Below are 21,247 nucleotides of genomic sequence, written 5' to 3' on the forward strand. Positions count from 1 at the left end.
TTTTTACCTCTTGCTGCTCCAAATCTTCATTACCATACATTATCTTCATCTTAGAGATATAGATATTGCACTTAAAGGTCTCAACCATCAAAATACGATCCAAGGGCTAAAAAGTGGTTCCTAATTATGCAATGGTTATCATTTGAACCTTATTCCATGAGACTTGAGGTAAGATGGAAAGAGCATTCTTTTGAGTTTTAAACCATCTGTAATTAAGTTCATTATTTAATCATTATTGTTGCAATTATTAGGTATTATAGATAATAATACCCCATGAAATTACCTTTTAGTAATTTTCGTTTCTAATTGGTTAGCATCTTTTAAGTTTTAAAACCATTTATAGTTATAATTAAATTCATAATAACGTTGATTAAGTTTTTTTATATTTAATTATTATTATTATTATTATTTATTTTTATTTTTATTTCATATGATGTTCATCAACTATCTGATATAATTGCAAAAAAGGTTGTAACCTTATTTGTATGATGTTTAGCAATTACTAAACCAAATAATAATGACTTAATTATAAAATTCAATCAAGTAATCGGTTACGGAGAACTTGAAATGGAAAAGCAATGTAAATATGAGGAAGGTGATGATGTTCAACTAAGTCAAATGATTTAATTCTTTATCAAGTATTTAACAATACTTAATTTATAAAGTTATCAATTTAATTGTATTTATCAATTTATACTCATGTAGAAAGACTAATTCCCTTTACTAACTTCATTGAGTTGTTGTACTATAAGCATAATATGTTGCAATTATTTAAATTTGGTTGGAACCCTTGTGAAATGCTTTATACGATAGTATAGATAAACGCAATCAATTTAAATCTTTTGCGCGGGTTGAAAACATCCGAGCCCTTAAAGTTTGCTGCCCAATCCTGTCAAACAATACCTCCTCAAATATTTCCTCTGCATCTATATTGCCTATATATAGTATCAATTAAATCACACAAAAGCATCATATGTTTAAAAAAAATAGTAAAGTAGAAATTAAAAAAGGAAATACCAATAGGCCAAATAAATGTCTATCTCCAAATGACTCTCGTACCCACCCTTTTACACCTCCATATACATGAAGCTGCAAAAAGGAAAAAGACTATAAATTTATGAACAATTAAACAATACATTGGTAAATGGTTCCAGATACTATAGTCATGCAAGGGTACCTTGATGAAGTATGAAGTGTCTGTCTTTTTGTATCCAATAACCTGTGTGTATACTTTATATGTAATATAAAATCATAATTTGAAAATGTCACACCCCCAAAATCCACCTGCGGATAACACCCGCTTCGGGGGCGTGACTGACCAGGATCCAGCCACCAATTATACCGAATACTTAAGTCGATAACAAAAGTAATACTTACTATTCATAAGCTTAGCAAACATTAAGTTCAGAGTTTAAAGTTTTAAGTTCAAAACAGTAATAAGTAGCGGAAGCATAAGTAAGGTAGTTTAAAACAAAGTTCATGATTCAAAATAAGGTAACACCCGACACAAGGGTGAACAGACACTACACGTTCCCAAGCTGCAAGCTCCTTCGTCACTGGTTACCTGCAAAGCATGCAGTAAGGAGGTCAACAATAATGCTGAGTGAGTTCACTAGTTGTCCAGTTTTAATTACCAAAAACTTTGTTTCACCGGTTAATTTATCCGTTTATACATGCCCTGGGGAGCTACCCCAAAAGTTAGCGACTAAACTGTTTTTCCAATACCGAACACTAGGTAACCGTTGCGTATCCGCAGGATGCCCCGATGTCAATGTTCTATCATCATTGACGGATTTCTGAGTACATTAGTTCACGACCGATCCCAAACCAGGGCACGGTGTGAGGCTGGTAAACACCTAAATAGCGCTATCAACTAATAACCCGTTCGCCTGATCCCGGCGACTAATCGGTATTTGTAGTAGGGACTTGAGTGATAGAGTTTCGTTTAGTGCCGTTAGTTGCAATCCGTATAAACAGTAATTAACCAAAAGGTTTCCCAATACCCGGGAAGGAAAAGTAAGTTTTGTTCCCAATAACTAGGGAAGGTATGTAAATGGTATCCCCTTTTACCAGGGGATAGAGTTGTTAGTCTCGTGTCCCAAACCACCGGGACGCATGCTTTTAAGTTGTGAACTCACCTTGGGTTGCTCGGTAGGTTTAGGTTACTTGTCAATCACGTTGGTCACCACGTCCTAACATGGTTACCGGTATAGGTCAGGTTCGGTGTACAAGCATTCACGTAAAACACATACAAGTACGTAACATGCATACAAGTAAATAGTCATGGGGTTATTGGGCCGGCCCTAACAGTAACACAGTCAAACAGAACACAGCAACACATAGCCCAGTTAACAGATAGTCCAAGTTAACACAGAATGGCCCAATAACCAAGATGGACAGCCCACTCGCAACCAGCTGGTCTCGAGTCGCAACCAGGAGGTTTCGGCTTGTCACGTTATGGTTGCGAGTCGCAACCGTGGTCTCGAGTTGTCACGTTGTGGTTGCGAGTCGCAACCGTCGTAGTCTCGAGTCGTAATCGTGTGGTTTCGACTTGTCATGCTATGGTTGCGAGTCGCAACTGCGTGGTCTCGAGTCGGAATGCTGTGGTTGCGAGTCGTAAACTGTCATTTTCATACACACGTGATGATGCAGATATGACAGTCCAAATTGTACATATGAAATCAGACCCAGATTTGGAAACTACCAATAAGGTTTCTACAAACACTTTTCCTAATCTGCCTATAATAAAATTTGGATCAAACTTTGCCATTTTAAATCTTCAAACCATCTTCAACTAGTTCATCAAATGTTCATAGTTTCTAGGGTTTTCATGCTTAAACAAAACCATACCTTTTGAACCGAAAATCACATATTACAACAAGATTGTCATGCAAGAACTAGAAACATGTATTTGTGGCCGAACATCTTATGTTTAAAATCATTATTTTTGCAAGAACAATAAAGCATAGATTGAACACTTTTTAACTATCATTTTCTAGCCATTTTAACATGTCAACACATATTTACAAACTTTACAAAACAACCTAATAATCATGCATAAACTACTAACCAAACATTTTTCTATTTCATAAACATATCATTCAAGCAAGCATATACAAGGCATTTATTACACACTAACCGGTTTGTGAAGAAGGAGCCGAAAACAAAGGAAGAAAGTGAGGGAAGATGAAGTGTCCGTATGGTGATCTTGTCCGAGATTCTTGATCGAGAGCCTTGCTTGAACCGAAAGTTAGAAGAAATGGGTTGTGTGTTTGGGGTTTCTTAGTTGAGAGAGAATAAGAAGTGTATGTGTTTGTGTGTAGTGCAAAATGAAAGAAATGAGGGAAAGGTTGGATATATACAAGGGGTGTTTTCGGGTTGGGCTTGGGATTTCGGCCCAAACCGGTTACGGCCCAAGGGCCACCCGAAACCAAGAGGCCCACTCGCAACCGCCCGGTTGCGAGTCATGGTCTCGACTCACATACATATATATATATATATAACATACATATCACACACATCATGTAAAAATCACGTTTCCATTTAATAATATTTATATACACACAAAATATTACAAGGTGATCGTTCGGAAAAACCTCGAGTGTCACATTATCCCCAAGTTTTAAGAACTTTCGTCCCGAAAGTTGAAGCAGCCACTGCCAAGCTAGCGTGTTTTAACGGGGTGTCACATCATCCCCTCGTTAGTTTGGAATTTCGTCCCGAAATTTGGTTGTAGCTTCAGTGCTGGGGTTTTCGTTTGGGAACAACTGGGGATACTTGGACTTCATCTGGTCCTCCCGCTCCCAGGTAAACTCTGGGCCGCGTCGTGAGTTCCAACGAACTCGCACAAGGGGTATCTGGCTACGTTTGAGGGTTTTGATTTCTCGATCCGTGATCTCAATCGGTTCCTCAGTAAAGTGTAGCTGTTCATCAATCGTCAGTTCCTTAAAAGGAATCACAAGTGTTTCATCCGTCAAACACTTCTTTAGGTTAGATACGTGAAAAACGTTGTGCACTGCACTCAGCTCTGCAGGCAGGTTCAATCTATAAGCTACCTTACCGATTTTCTCGGTAATTTCGAATGGTCCAACATACCGTGGATTCAGCTTGCCCCGTTTACCGAAACGGACCACACCCTTCCAGGGTGAGACTTTAAGTAGGACCCGGTCCCCGACCTGGAATTCTAACGGTTTCCTACGCTTATCAGCGTAGCTTTTCTGACGGTCACGAGCTGCCGCCATGCGTTGCCTGATCTGGGAAATCTTTTCCGTTGTATCCACCACCAGTTCTGGGCCTGTGAGTTGACTGTCACCTACTTCCGCCCAGCAAAGAGGTGATCGGCATTTACGACCGTACAATGCCTCAAAAGGTGCCGCCTGAATACTAGTGTGATAGCTGTTATTGTAGGAGAATTCCACCAGCGGCAGATGCTTCTCCCAGTTCTTGCCAAAATCGATCACACATGCTCTAAGCATGTCTTCCAGGGTTTGGATGGTGCGTTCAGACTGCCCATCCGTTTGCGGGTGATAAGCGGTGCTCATGTCCAAACGTGAGCCAAAGGATTTGTGCATAGCTTGCCACAATTCGGAAGTAAAACGAGCGTCTCGGTCGGAAATAATAGAAGTTGGCACCCCATGCCTGGAGACTACTTCCTTTAAATAGATTTCTGCTAAGGTTGAGAACTTGTCTGTTTCCTTAATGGCCAGAAAGTGTGCAGACTTAGTCAATCGATCTACTATCACCCAAATAGTGTCATTCCCGCGTTGAGATTTAGGTAGCCCTGTAACAAAATCCATGGAAATCTGCTCCCATTTCCACTTCGGGATTTCCGGTTGCTGCAGTAGACCTGCTGGTTTCTGATACTCGATCTTGACTCTTGCGCAGGTCAAACATTTGCCAACATAGGCTGCTATGTGGGCTTTCATGCCAGGCCACCAGTAAGTGGTCCTTAAGTCGTGGTACATCTTATCTGCACCAGGATGTACTGAATAACGGGACTTATGGGCTTCGTCCATCACAAGCTCTCGTAGATCTCCGTAAAGTGGGACCCAAATGCGTCCTGCCACATAGTAGGCGCCGTCTTCTTTCTGTTCTAGTCGCTGCCTCGACCCTCGCAGGGACTCTGCCCTGATGTTTTCTGGTTTCAGAGCTTCAATCTGAGCATTTCGAATCTGGGTAGGGAGGTTAGATTGGATGGTAAGTTGTAATGCTCGCACGCGCTTTGGTATAGTGTCCTTCCGGCTGAGGGCGTCTGCCACAACATTGGCCTTGCCCGGATGATACTTGATGGCGCATTCGTAATCGTTCAGAAGTTCGACCCATCGGCGTTGTCGCATGTTTAATTCCTTCTGCTTGAAGATATGCTCGAGACTCCTGTGATCGGTGTAAATGGTGCACTTGGTACCGTACAGGTAATGTCTCCATATCTTAAGCGCAAATATCACTGCTCCTAGTTCCAAGTCATGCGTAGTGTAGTTCCTTTCGTGTGTCTTGAGTTGTCGGGATGCATAGGCAATAACTTTCTCGCGTTGCATCAACACACAACCGAGTCCATGAATAGACGCATCATAGTAAACCACAAAGTCGTCCGTTCCTTCAGGTAACGAGAGAATAGGAGCACTGCAGAGGTTATCCTTAAGCCTCTGAAAAGCAGATTCCTGTGCTTCATTCCACTTGTAGGTGACGCCTTTCTGAGTGAGCGTAGTGAGGGGTTGTGCAATCTTTGAGAATCCCTGAATGAATCTGCGGTAGTAACCTGCCAATCCCAAGAATTGGCGAACTTCAGTGGGAGTCTTAGGGGTAGGCCAATTCTTTATAGAGTCGACTTTTGCAGGGTCGACGTGGATTCCGTCCTTGTTAACCACGTGCCCAAGGAAATGGACTTCTCGAAGCCAGAAGTCGCATTTCGAAAACTTGGCATACAGTTGCTCATTGCGAAGGAGTTCGAGGATAAGGCGTAGGTGCTGTTCATGCTCTTCCTGACTTTTCGAGTAGATCAAGATGTCGTCTATAAACACGATCACAAATTTGTCGAGGTAGGGTTTGCATACCCGGTTCATGAGATCCATGAACACTGCAGGGGCGTTGGTCATTCCGAAGGGCATAACGAGGAATTCATAATGACCATAACGAGTTCTGAATGCAGTTTTGGAGATGTCTTCATTACGGACCCTTAACTGATGGTAGCCTGATCGCAGGTCAATCTTAGAATAGTAGCTTGATCCTTGCAATTGATCGAATAGGTCGTCGATTCGAGGGAGAGGGTAACGATTCTTGATGGTAACCTTGTTCAGCTCACGATAGTCGATGCACATTCGGAACGTGCCATCCTTCTTCTTAACAAAGAGTACCGGTGCTCCCCAGGGTGATGAACTAGGACGGATAAATCCTTTATCCAATAGTTCTTGTAGTTGCGTCGAGAGTTCCTTCAATTCTGCGGGGGCTAGACGGTAAGGTGCACGAGCTATAGGCGCTGCTCCGGGAGCTAGCTCGATTTGGAATTCGACCTGACGATGGGGAGGGAGTCCAGGTAATTCCTCAGGAAATACCTCGAGGTAGTCACGCACTACTGGAAAGTCTTCAATCCTCTTCTCCTTTTCCTGCGTGTTGGTGACGAGTGCTAAGATAGCGGTGTGTCCTTTTCGTAGACACTTCTGGGCTTTCAAGAACGAGATAACGCCGGAGATTTCTCCACTTTTGCCACCTTGTACAATGAGGGGTTTGCCAGAACGGCGAGGAAAACGAACTGCTTTCTCTTGACAGAGGATCTCAGCGCGATGCTTGGATAACCAATCCATACCAATAACGACGTCGAAGCTTCCAAGAGTAACAGGGAAAAGGTCGATACTAAATGTCTGACCAGACAACTCTAGTTTGCAGCCCTTGACAACATGTGAGGCCTCGATGTTTCTACCATTAGCTAACTCGACGATGTGAGGAGAACTTAGTAACGAAAGCGGACGCTTAAGCTTCTTACTAATACGTAGGGATACATAACTAGCATCGGCACCGGAATCAAATAACACAGAAACATAACGATCATCGAGTAGGAACTTACCCGCCACGACATTGGGGTCATTCCTTGCTTCACCAGCTCCAATCACGAATGCCCTTCCTCTAGCACCATTCCCAGCATTGTTGTTCTGATTGTTGTTTCCAGCTCCCTGATTGTTGTTGCGATTCTGATTCTGTTCAGGGCAATCTTTCTTAAAGTGCCCCTCAGCTCCACACTTAAAACATGCCCGGTTGTTTCCCTGCTGCTGTTGCTGTTGGGATTGTTGCTGATTCTGTCTAGCTGGGAACTGACTTCTACAATCCTTGGCTTCGTGCCCCATCTTGTGGCATCGCTGACACTGGCCCTTGTTACACGCCCCATTATGGTGTCTGTTACACTTGTTGCACTTTGGGTAGCTTCCCCGGTAGCCACCCTGTTGCTGGGTGCCTTTGTTGTTTTCGGTTTTCCTTTGTTGTGCTGGGGCCTGAGTGGGGTTAGCATCCTTGCTTTGACTTCCTTCCCACTTACGCTTGCTGTCACTAGAAGTTCCGACAGTAGCACTGATCCTTTTGGGCAACCTGCCCTCCTCTACAGCCTGATCAGTAAGTTTGTGAGCAAGTCGAACAATCGGCTGAATGGTAGTGTGGTTGGCTGAAGTGACATGGCTTAAAATTTCTGGAGCCAAACCCTTGATGTACAGTTCGATTCTTCGATACATTGGTCGAGACATGTTTGGGCAAAGAGCAGCATAGTCATTAGACAGCTTGGTGTAAGTTTCAATTTCCGACCCAACCATCTTGAGCTCATAGTACTCATTCTCAAGCTTGTGGATGTCATCCCGGTGACAGTATTCCTCCTTAATCATATCCTTGAAATCCTCCCATGCCGTAGCATTTGCAGTTTCCAACCCAAACATCTGAATCTGCGCCTTCCACCAAGAAAGCGCGCTTCCTTCAAGCGTAGCAGTAGCAAATTTCACCCAATTTGCAGGGGGACACTCGCAAACAGCAAAAACAGCTTCAATTTTCTCAATCCAATGCAGAAGACCTATGGCACCCTCAGTGCCGTTGAAAGGGAGAGGCTTGCAATCCATGAAAGTTTTGAAAGTACACACTGGTGGTTGCGCAGGTGCATGCTGACCTGTTCGTGAGAAGCGAAGCGTATAGGTTTAGAGGCGAAAAGTCGATGTGGCGGTAGGATCTAAACATCCTAAAACAACGAGCTTACCTATAGGGTGAGCTGCGAAAGCTGCAGCCACGGTGTTGAGCAGGTTAGTGAACTGAGCCTGTGTCATGTTAATGTTTCCCCTTCCGCGTCCACTCATTGTCTTCATAACCAGAGAACACAGTATGAGTGTGATGTCGTAATGTAGCGAGAATGAGATAGAAGAGAGAGGTGTATCTATCTAGTTTAGGCACACTAGTACGTATAGCATAACAGGAAACATAAAGTAAGCAACAAGTAAACACTGGTCCGAGCTATGAGGTCAAATGTGTCGAGCCTTGCACTTGGAGTGTAGTGTCGTTGCGAGTCACGGGTTATAGTCTGGTTTTCTCCAAAAAGATTTTTCCCCTTTTTAAAACCAAGTTCACTATAACCAATGGCTCTGATACCAATCTGTCACACCCCCAAAATCCACCTGCGGATAACACCCGCTTCGGGGGCGTGACTGACCAGGATCCAGCCACCAATTATACCGAATACTTAAGTCGATAACAAAAGTAATACTTACTATTCATAAGCTTAGCAAACATTAAGTTCAGAGTTTAAAGTTTTAAGTTCAAAACAGTAATAAGTAGCGGAAGCATAAGTAAGGTAGTTTAAAACAAAGTTCATGATTCAAAATAAGGTAACACCCGACACAAGGGTGAACAGACACTACACGTTCCCAAGCTGCAAGCTCCTTCGTCACTGGTTACCTGCAAAGCATGCAGTAAGGGGGTCAACAATAATGCTGAGTGAGTTCACTAGTTGTCCAGTTTTAATTACCAAAAACTTTGTTTCACCGGTTAATTTATCCGTTTATACATGCCCTGGGGAGCTACCCCAAAAGTTAGCGACTAAACTGTTTTTCCAATACCGAACACTAGGTAACCGTTGCGTATCCGCAGGATGCCCCGATGTCAATGTTCTATCATCATTGACGGATTTCTGAGTACATTAGTTCACGACCGATCCCAAACCAGGGCACGGTGTGAGGCTGGTAAACACCTAAATAGCGCTATCAACTAATAACCCGTTCGCCTGATCCCGGCGACTAATCGGTATTTGTAGTAGGGACTTGAGTGATAGAGTTTCGTTTAGTGCCGTTAGTTGCAATCCGTATAAACAGTAATTAACCAAAAGGTTTCCCAATACCCGGGAAGGAAAAGTAAGTTTTGTTCCCAATAACTAGGGAAGGTATGTAAATGGTATCCCCTTTTACCAGGGGATAGAGTTGTTAGTCTCGTGTCCCAAACCACCGGGACGCATGCTTTTAAGTTGTGAACTCACCTTGGGTTGCTCGGTAGGTTTAGGTTACTTGTCAATCACGTTGGTCACCACGTCTTAACATGGTTACCGGTATAGGTCAGGTTCGGTGTACAAGCATTCACGTAAAACACATACAAGTACGTAACATGCATACAAGTAAATAATCATGGGGTTATTGGGCCGGCCCTAACAGTAACACAGTCAAACAGAACACAGCAACACATAGCCCAGTTAACAGATAGTCCAAGTTAACACAGAATGGCCCAATAACCAAGATGGACAGCCCACTCGCAACCAGCTGGTCTCGAGTCGCAACCAGGAGGTTTCGGCTTGTCACGTTATGGTTGCGAGTCGCAACCGTGGTCTCGAGTTGTCACGTTGTGGTTGCGAGTCGCAACCGTCGTAGTCTCGAGTCGTAATCGTGTGGTTTCGACTTGTCATGCTATGGTTGCGAGTCGCAACTGCGTGGTCTCGAGTCGGAATGCTGTGGTTGCGAGTCGTAAACTGTCATTTTCATACACACGTGATGATGCAGATATGACAGTCCAAATTGTACATATGAAATCAGACCCAGATTTGGAAACTACCAATAAGGTTTCTACAAACACTTTTCCTAATCTGCCTATAATAAAATTTGGATCAAACTTTGCCATTTTAAATCTTCAAACCATCTTCAACTAGTTCATCAAATGTTCATAGTTTCTAGGGTTTTCATGCTTAAACAAAACCATACCTTTTGAACCGAAAATCACATATTACAACAAGATTGTCATGCAAGAACTAGAAACATGTATTTGTGGCCGAACATCTTATGTTTAAAATCATTATTTTTGCAAGAACAATAAAGCATAGATTGAACACTTTTTAACTATCATTTTCTAGCCATTTTAACATGTCAACACATATTTACAAACTTTACAAAACAACCTAATAATCATGCATAAACTACTAACCAAACATTTTTCTATTTCATAAACATATCATTCAAGCAAGCATATACAAGGCATTTATTACACACTAACCGGTTTGTGAAGAAGGAGCCGAAAACAAAGGAAGAAAGTGAGGGAAGATGAAGTGTCCGTATGGTGATCTTGTCCGAGATTCTTGACCGAGAGCCTTGCTTGAACCGAAAGTTAGAAGAAATGGGTTGTGTGTTTGGGGTTTCTTAGTTGAGAGAGAATAAGAAGTGTATGTGTTTGTGTGTAGTGCAAAATGAAAGAAATGAGGGAAAGGTTGGATATATACAAGGGGTGTTTTCGGGTTGGGCTTGGGATTTCGGCCCAAACCGGTTACGGCCCAAGGGCCACCCGAAACCAAGAGGCCCACTCGCAACCGCCCGGTTGCGAGTCATGGTCTCGACTCACATACATATATATATATATATATATAACATACATATCACACACATCATGTAAAAATCACGTTTCCATTTAATAATATTTATATACACACAAAATATTACAAGGTGATCGTTCGGAAAAACCTCGAGTGTCACAGAAAAAAAAACCACTAAATCACCAAAAACATAATAAAACATCAATATAAACTCATAGATTATGTAAAAGAAAACTGTTATCCCATTTGAATATTTTAAGAAACAAACCAAAGTTTTTTCGAATAAATGTTGAAATGGGTATAAAAGAACACACATTTCCACCAAGATAAATAAATTTCATATCAACTTATCTCTTTCTTATCTCTTTCTTTTCGACTCTAACTCGCACAATAGTAGACAAAGGAGTTGATGTTGAGTGAAATGGTGAATTTATAGCAATGATAGGAGATTCCTTAATCGGTCAAATTTATTACATATTGATTGAAATTGGACCTTTGGAGTGCTTTTGCGGTTTATCCCAATAGGTTTCGTTTATTAATTGCATTTAAGAACCGAACTTATTATTGTATTATTATAATTAATTGTGATTATATTCTCATTTAATTATTTTTTTATTTTTTAATATTAATGTAGAAAGACCATTTCACCCCTTACTAACATCATTAAGTTGTTGTACCATAAGTATAAAAGATTGTAATTACTTAAATTTGGTTGGTATCCTTATGAAATGCTTTATAATATAGTATAGATAGATAGATATAGATATAGATAATTATTTTTTTTATTTTTTAATATTAATGTAAAAAGACCATTTCACCCCTTACTAACATCATTAAGTTGTTGTACCATAAGTATAAAAGATTGTAATTACTTAAATTTGGTTGGTATCCTTATGAAATGCTTTATAATATAGTATAGATTAGGTTTTAGCATTAATGTACTATACTATATATTAATATGGTGTTTCATGCATTGCTTTGTTGCAAATTGTGTTGTTTTATTTGTAAATTATTATTATTATTATTTATAATAATCTAATTAATTTAGCCAAAATCTTGTTAATAATATATTAGAATATATATATATATATATATATAGTTATTTTAATACTTTTATTATTTTAATATTATAATAATAATTCCTTTTTTTTACTATTTAACTTTAATTTAATGATTTTTTAGTATCACGGGGTGGGATAAGCTTGGTGTCAACCGGTACTGGTATCGAAAATACCGGTACGGTCTTGTTTGGTATCGGTACAAATAGTAATTTTAATATTTTAATAATATATATAGTTTTTTATATATTTTTATTATTTTAATATTATAATAATAATTCTTTTCTTTACTTTTTAACTTTAATTTAATGATATTTTTATGATAGTTATGATCTTTCGGTTTAAATTATATCTTAATCTATTAAATTCTGATACTAATATCATGGATAAGTTCTTGATATTTGATATCATTTGGATCCCTTTACCTATTTTTTTATTATATGTTTTCTTTGAAAATATATTGTTGTGTTTTTATTACGAATTATATTTGAGCTACTTTTAATATATTAGTTACTTCGAAATTTAAATTTATGGTTACCTTGTCAAAGATCATTTTATAGAATAATCATAAGTTTGGAATAATTATCTTTAAACCAATTATTAAAACAAATTAAGATCAAAGTTAACTTTAAACTAATCTACCTTTATCTATAATATATTATTTAGTATAATGTGTTATTGATGATATTAATTTTAATGATTATTGATATATAATTATTTTATTTTATTTTTTATCTTATCTCTTATTTATTTAATATAAATTAAATGCAATTAATAGGATTTTTATAGGATGATGCATTTAAAACAACCATAAATTTTGGTTTTAAAATAGAACATATAACTAAACTTTAGAATATATATAGATGTTTGCGCGTTTACTTTTTTATTAGATGAACTTTTATTTATTTATGATGAACTTTTTCACTTTCTTGTTTATAATAAAGTAACAAAAGTATTATAAAATAAAATAATATAAAAAACATAATTATTAATTCTGACTTTATAATAAAACATAATTATTACTTTTAACTTTATAATAAAATAATATAATAAAGTAGTTAATCATTACTAAATCATTACTAAATTTGACTTTTGAACCACTGGGTCTTGGCTCAGTGGCCACCGACACTCATTTAGTTTCTCTTGAGGCCTTCCATTACGTAGAGGTCGCGGGTTCGAATCTTGATTACTCCAGGCTCTTCAATCCAGTCAAGTTGGCAAGGGTATTTACCGCCAGTGATCGTTGTCGGGTCATGAACTGGGAAGGGAGATCCCTTCCGTGGCTAAGGATACCGTGCACCTATCCTTTTTAAATTTGACTTTTGGGTATATTATTAATCTTTATCTTGGGTATATTTATCACACCCCTTACTTATAGTTATTAGTTTAATTGGGTTGGGTCAATGCATAAATTATTAATTTTTAGGTATATAACATATTCACAAAACTAATTAGTGTTTACAATTTAATTACTAATATATTCACACAATTAATTACTGTTTACAAGTTTAATTACGATTGATTGTTCTCTTTATCGTTCGATAAAAATATTAAGAATTTTTATTTGGTAATTTGTTTAATAAGACACTATTAGCTCTTCCTTTTCCTTTTCGATATAAATTAATACATAAATAATAGGTATACAATAAATTGACGAACTCGTTGAATAAAAAGATGGAGAAACGTTATCGAAATTTAATGACATATTGGAAGCAGCAATAGTAAATGCGAATACCTTTTTTTTTTGAACGACAAATTTCTTTAACCTCTTTCGTCTGTGGCATTTGAACCTAAGATTTTCCACTTCCCAACTTAGGTGTTTTAAAAACTTTGCCTTTGCCAATGAACCACCACCCCATTGATAGTAAATGAGAATACTTACCATGGCTTGAATTATAAAGTGGTTTAAAAATAAAAATGGTAAGAAGTCAGTATAGAGTGACAAGTGTATAAGGAGGATTTTAGTGAGAATGATAATTTTGTCCAGTAAAATAAAAAGAATATGCAAGTCACATGTTATTTCTCCCTATTTTTAAACGTCCGTAACTTTCTTGTACGTCATTTCTTTTTCTTTTTTTAAATTATTCAAAAAAATAAAAACACAGTTGCATATTACACAATGAACATAACGTAAAACACAATAAATATCAAACTAAACACAATAGAAACTAAATCAAAACTATAATTGATGACAACAAATATAAAACACAATGGACAACATACTAAAACATAATGGGCATAACGTAAAACACAAAGAGTATCAAACTAAAAAAAAGAATGGCAAGTATACTAAAAACACAACTGATGACAGGAAGTAAAAAACACAATGGACAACAGATAAAAGACACAATTGATAGCAGACTAAAACATAACGGACAACAGCCAAAAAACACAATAAATAAAATACTAAAACACATTAGACAATAGGCTAAAAATACAATAAACAACATAATAAAACACAATAAACAACATATTAAAACACATTGGACAACAAAACAAAAACACAATAGACACCATATTAAAACACAATGGATAGCAGTAATAGCATTAGTCAATATTTGTATATATGGTCAATATCTCTATCTCGTATATTATGGAATGTAGTTGTAACTCTCCCAAAATAGAGGAGAATTGTATCTTTATATTGAATGGAGAATGGAGGGAGGATCCATCAATCCTATTGCATATGTCCTCTTACATGGTATCACGAGACCTACCCTAATCTTCCCTCCCCTCTCTAGCTTCTCCTTCTGCCGATCTCCCCTCTATTTCCGATCTCCCTGTCGCACCCAATCCCCTTAATGGAGCCCAAGATCCACCCCGCTGCAACCGTTACAAACATCAAGAGCCTGATTCCGGTTGTGCTCGAGATGGAATCCGGGCAATATGCCTCTTGGTCCGAACTATTTAAGATTCAATGTCGGGCTAACCTCGTCATCGATCATCTCTCCCCCAAACCTGCTGCATCCTCCTCATCCTCTGGAACATCCACAGACGCCGACAAAGCCAAAGAAAAAGAGCCTGATGAATCTTGGGATCGGTTGGATGCCATTGTGCTCCAATGGATTTATGCAACCATCTCGAATGACCTCTTGCACACAATCCTCAAGCCAAATACCACTGCGTATGATGCTTGGAAGACACTCGAAAGCCTTTTTCAAGATAACAAAAGTTCTCGAGCCATTCACCTCATGCACAATCCAACACACGCCTTGACGGATTCTCTAGCGTCTCGGCGTACTGTCAGCAACTGAAGGTATTAGCCGACCAACTGGCTAATGTTGGAAGTCCGGTTGATAATGAACGATTAGTGCTACAATTAATCGCAGGCCTCAATGAACAGTACGAAGGTATTGCCACCATTCTTCAGCAACAGGACCCTTTGCCATCGTTCTATGAAGCTCGGTCTAAAATCATGCTCGTTGAAACTCGCAAGGCCGAACAAGCTCTTCTCACAGCTCAAACCGCGGGCACCGCATTAAACGCAAACACGACCAAATCTCAGCCCCCGGCAAACAACACTGAATTCAGACCGGAACCGGATCGCTATCGTGGCAGGGGCCGCTCCCGTGGCCGTGGAAGGGGACGTGGTTCCTGGGGAAGGGGCCGCCACAACAACTACTCACAGCAGCCGACTACTTGGCCCACTCAACAAACAGCCTGGCCCAACTCCGCACCGCAACAACAGTGGGCCGGGTCCGGTTCACAGCAGCCTTTCTCCACCCCTGCTTGGACCGCCCAACAACCTTCATTCTGGACGCCTCCTCCCTGCCCATATCCAACAGCCCCTCGGCCCACTTCAGCAACTAATCATGGCGGTAACGGGCTTCTTGGTCCACGGCCCACTCAGGCTTAGAACGCCTATGCTCCTACTGACATAGAACAGGCACTTCATACCATGTCTCTCAATCAACCGGACCCTACTTTATACATGGACACGGGGGCCACAGGTAATATGTCAAACTCGTCAACTAATTTTCAATCTTATTTTAATAATAGCGTGAATCAAAACATCATGGTCGGTAATGGCTCAACCATACCGGTCATTGGACAAGGCACACAAACCCTCCCCCCACCTTTCCCCCCACCTTTCCCCCCACTTATCCTTAAAGACGTCCTATACGCACCTAAACTGATCAAAAACTTAATATCTGTTCGTCGGTTTACCACCGACAACTCTGTTTCTGTTGAATTTGACCCCTTTGGTTTTCTTGTGAAGGATTACAAGACCCGGATCCCTATCCTCCGGTGCAACAGCAGCGGTGATCTTTACCCTCTCACGTTTGGATCCGGGACAACCAGCACACCTTCCACCTTCGCAGCAATATCTTCCCATCTTTGGCACCAACGTCTCGGTCACCCAGGCCATCCGTCTTTACATTATTCGAAACAATCTAGTTTTATTGATTTTGCTAAACATAATAAAGACATTTGTGAATCTTGTGTGCTGGGTAAAAGCATTCGCTTACCTTTTGTTACTTCACAAACTCATGTTTTACAACCTTTTGATGTTATTCATAGTGACTTATGGACGTCACCAATTATTAGTTCACAAGGTCACCGTTACTATATCTTATTCCTTGATGACTTGACTGATTTTCTATGGACCTACCCTATATCCAAAAAATCCCAAGTATTTTCTGTGTTTTGTCAATTTCATAAACTTATTGGCACTCAATTTGAACGACCAATAAAAACGTTCCATGTGACAATGGCAAAGAATATGTCAATTCGGCCTTTCAACAATATTTTAATCAACATGGTATGGTATTCCGCTTATCATGTCCCCACACCTCTTCTTAAAACGGGAAAGCCGAACGAAAAATTAGAACCATCAACAATATGATCCGAACCCTTCTTACCCATGCGTCTTTACCCAATACCTTTTGGCATTATGCCTTGGCCACCGCCACATATCTCTTAAACATCCTTCCTACCAAACAACACAATAAAACCCCCACTGAACTTCTCTACTTCAGCACCCCTACATACCACCACCTTCGTGTTTTCGGTTGTTTGTGTTACCCTCTTACTCCCTCTACAACCATTCACAAACTACACCATCCACCCCTCTCCATCTTATGACTTCTTGCTAGACACCTTCCCACCACACCTATGGCCACTCGTTGGCACCTCCACTGCCAACCCATTGCCGAACAATAGTGGCCCAACCACTTCAGCCCACACCTCACCGGCCCACTCTCCACAACTCAACCAGCCATCACCTCACCCTCCCGTTTCGGCCCACAGCCCCTCGGCCCATTCTCCACAGCCTTCCCCTCATACTTCTCACACCAGCCCGCCTACTGCCCATCCCGTCCAATCCCCACCCAGCCCACTCCCGGCCCACCAGGACTCATCCCCTTCCCCACAAACGGCCAGCCCATTCAGCCCTTCTACTTCTTCTTCCCAACACCCTTCCCCCCTCTCCTCCCACCCCACCCGCTCGAATAATGCGGACTCGAGCCATGGATGGCATCTCTAAGCCCGTCCACAAACTTAACCTCCACGCTTCCACTATAATCCCCCTACCCAAACGACCCACCGATGCCTTGTCCATTCCCGAATGGTATGACGCCATGGAAACCGAATTTCACGCTCTTATTAAAAACGAGACTTGGGAATTAGTTCCGAGACATCCGGCCATGCACATTATTAGAAGTATGTGGCTCTTTAAACACAAGTTCAAATCGGATGGTACTTTGGAGCGATACAAAGCGCGGTTAGTATGTGACGGTCGTCTTCAACAAGTGGGCATTGACTGTGGCGATACATTCAGCCCGGTAGTAAAACCGGCTACCATACGTATTATTTTATCACTGGCCCTCTCCAACTCATGGTCCGTTCACCAGTTAGATGTCACAAACGCTTTTTTACACGGCAATCTTCATGAAACAGTATATATGCACCAGCCGATGGGCTTTCGACATCGTGATTTCCCGGACCACGTTTGTCGCCTTAAAAAGTCGTTATATGGGTTAAAGCAGGCTCCACGGGCATGGTACCAACGTTTTACCGATTATGTTCTTACAGTCGGATTTATTCAAAGTCGGTGTGACGCTTCTCTGTTTATATTTCATCATGGACACGACGTTGCTTTCTTGCTACTCTATGTTGATGACATAGTTCTAGTCACCTCGTCTGACCTTCTTCGGCAACGTCTGATGGCTAATCTTGCTGGTGAATTCGCCATGAAGGATCTTGGCCCGTTAAGTTTCTTTCTCGGCATATCGGTTTCGCGGATCCAAGACACCATGTTTTTATCCCAACATGCGTATGCACTCGATATCATTAAACGGGCAAACATGACTCAATGTAATCCAGTTGCTACTCCAGTCGATACCAATGCTAAACTTAGTGCCTCGTCTGGCGACGCCTTCTCTGACCCCACTCTTTACCGGAGTTTAGCGGGAGCTTTGCAATATCTAACGTTTACCCGTCCAGACATAAGCTATGCGGTACAGCAAGTTTGCATGCACATGGATGCCCCAAAAACAGGTCATTGGCTCGCTTTGAAAAGAATTATAAGGTACATTAAGGGTACAGCCTCTTTTGGTTTAACAATCGGCCCCACCACCTCCAACTCGCTAGTAGCCTACACCGACGCCGACTGGGCTGGCTGCCCCGACACTCGACGGTCGACTAGTGGCTATTGTGTCTACTACGGTGACAACCTTATCTCGTGGTCCTCCAAACGGCAACCAACTATTTCTCGGTCAAGCGCGGAAGCCGAATACCGGGCCGTTGCCAACGTTGTGTCAGAAATATGTTGGCTTTGAAATTTACTTTTGGAACTCCGTCGTCCACCGTCTCTTGCCACACTCGTCTACTGCGACAACATTAGTGCTATTTATTTGTCGGGGACAAGTTCAACGCGGCCAGGTTCGGGTCTTACATGTTCCCTCACGTTATCAAGTCGCTGAAATCTTTACAAAAGGCCTCCCTCGGATCCTCTTTGAAGACTTCAGATCCAGCCTCAGCATCCGGTCCCCTCCCGCTTCGACTGCGGGGGTGTAATAGCATTAGTCAATATTTGTATATATAGTCAATATCTCTATCTCGTATATTATGGAATGTAGTTGTAACTCTCCCAAAATAGAGGAGAATTGTATCTTTATATTGAATGGAGAATGGAGGGAGGATCCATCGATCCTATTGCATATGTCCTCTTACAAGCAGACTAAACACAACGACCAGATCTTATAACAGAATGTATAGAAAACTCTTTTTTGGGTAAAGGGTTACCCCGATGAATTTTATAAATGAATCAAATAGGTACAAGGGTGTGTCAAAATGACACACCAACTAGACTTGACATACCAAGCCTAGGACAGCAAGCAACACCAACCAAACCAAAACAACTAAACAAGAAAGACAACCACACTAACAACCAAGACCGACCAACAAGACACGAACAACCTAGCCCGGATCCGCTACATTGTCTTTGATATCTTCAATCTTCCAAATCTTGAAGATCCTCTCCTTAGCCGAAGCCACACGAAATCTGAACCCCATCAGACGCAAACGAACCGAACTTTTAATCATTTCAACAACTTGTGACACCTCCTCTTATTATTCTTGAAAAGCCTGTTCCTCTCTTGCCAGATGTAATAAGTAGAAGCAGCAATCAACAATTTGCAAACAACATGATCTACTTTCTTGGACCTAGAATGTTGTTCCACCCATATCAATAACGAAGGCCACGTATTATCCACATTCCCCAACTTTACCATGTTCTTAACGTTACCCCACACTTGAGCCGCAAAAGAACATTGGAAAAACAAGTGTTCACGACTATCATGATCAAAATTGCACAGTGGACAGCACATCAGATTCAGATTCATTTGACTCCCCACTTCCCAAACTGCCAATCTATCCTGAGTTTTTAATTTATTTCTAAATGCCAGCCACAAATGAAACGAATGCCTCGGAGGAAACCAAACCATGTTAGCCCACATCGCATGATGCTCCCTATTCCGAATTGTATTCCAAACTTGAGCCGATTGGAAATCACATATTTTCCCATCCAAGTCTTTCCAAACCAGACGATCCACAACATTAGGAACAAGAGAAGGTACCGAGATCGTGATTAACACCGGAAAAAGATCCAGCCAAGCTTGAGGCCACCTCCAGTTTCCACTCTGATCAATAACATCCGTAACCGTAGACTATAACGTAAAACCAACATTAGCAATGGACCTTGGAGTGATAAATGAACTAAGCGGACTTAGCGAGCACCACATATCGCTCCAGACATTAGTTTGAACACCACTTTTAAGAGAAGACCATATGTGAGGCCGAATGATATGACGAATAGACAAAATCTTTCGCCATCCCCAGCTCATACTCCCTCTGCACGGAACCTCCCAAAAGTTTCTACCTTTAAGCTTGTAATCGTGAATCCATCGCACCCAAATAGACTCCTGTTTAGTGATAATACTCCAAATATGGTTTGCCATAAGCGATTTATTAACATCAGAAATACTTCTAATGCCCAAACCACCTTCATGTTTAGGCAAACACACATCTTTCCAAGCAACCTTAGCACGGATCCTACCATCTGAACCTGCATTCCACAAAAAACCTACGAATTCGCTTCTCAAGCTCAATAATAACCCGAGCTGGGATAATGAAAACTGACGCCCAATATATGTGCATAGAGGAGAGAACTGAATTAATAAGCTGCAAATGACCAGCAAACGACAAAGACTTAGTCACCCAATTAACAATCTTTTTATCCATATGCTTAATGAGGATCCTACAATCTTTATATACAAGTCTCGAAGAGATAAGAGGAACCCCAAGATAACGGACCGGAAGAACACCCTCCTGAAACGACATAATATCAAGAATTTCCTGCCTGATCGAATGTGGAACATTGCAGAAAAAACCGTACTTTTTGCTGGACTTGGTATGAGACCAGAAATATTAGTAAAAATCTCCAGCGCCTCCTTGATCTTCTTAACAGAGACCACATCACCATGAACAAAGATAAATAAATCATCAAAAAATGACACATTAATTATTTTTTTCCTTAGCACAGTGAGCATGATAGTTATAGGAAATGCTAGCTGCTTGTCGAAGCAAAAGCGATAAGACCTCCATAACTAGCGTGAATAAGTAGGGCGACATTAGATCTCCTTGCCGTAACCCACGTTTGCCCCTGAAATAACCATGGAGATTACCATTAATACACAGAGAGTAAGATACTGTGGACACACAATCATGATCCACATCACCATTTTATGATGAAACCCAAAATGAATCAGAACATCCTCCAAAAACTCCCAATTGACTGTATCATAGGCTTTCTGAATGTCAATTTTGAACGCACACCTAGCCGGGCCCCTGTTAAGGTGATAATTATGCATCAATTCCTGAGTGAGCA

The 21,247-nt window shown here is 40.7% G+C and overlaps 2 protein-coding genes and 1 long non-coding RNA gene across 3 annotated transcripts; 2 read left to right on the forward strand and 1 right to left on the reverse strand.

The window, feature by feature from the left end:
* Positions 1-700: 700 nt before the first annotated feature.
* LOC110866168 lies at positions 701-1,050 on the reverse strand. Its single transcript, XR_002551200.1, has 2 exons — positions 1,018-1,050; positions 701-935 (listed from the first exon to the last, which is right to left on the reverse strand). It is a non-coding gene; the product is annotated as an uncharacterized LOC110866168 (long non-coding RNA).
* A 13,610-nt stretch (positions 1,051-14,660) lies between these two features.
* LOC110866404 lies at positions 14,661-15,715 on the forward strand. The gene is made up of 2 exons (XM_022115554.1): positions 14,661-15,096; positions 15,189-15,715. Exons 1-2 carry the CDS (start codon positions 14,661-14,663, stop codon positions 15,713-15,715), a joined length of 963 nt encoding a protein of 320 aa, XP_021971246.1.
* Positions 15,716-17,312: 1,597 nt separating this feature from the next.
* On the forward strand, positions 17,313-18,638 carry LOC110866403 (uncharacterized mitochondrial protein AtMg00810-like). Its single transcript, XM_022115553.1, has one exon. It carries the CDS (start codon positions 17,313-17,315, stop codon positions 18,636-18,638), a length of 1,326 nt encoding a protein of 441 aa, XP_021971245.1.
* The last annotated feature ends 2,609 nt before the right edge of the window (positions 18,639-21,247 follow it).

Source organism: Helianthus annuus, chromosome 7 (assembly GCF_002127325.2).
Source record: "Helianthus annuus cultivar XRQ/B chromosome 7, HanXRQr2.0-SUNRISE, whole genome shotgun sequence".
Taxonomy (NCBI): Eukaryota; Viridiplantae; Streptophyta; class Magnoliopsida; order Asterales; family Asteraceae; genus Helianthus; species Helianthus annuus.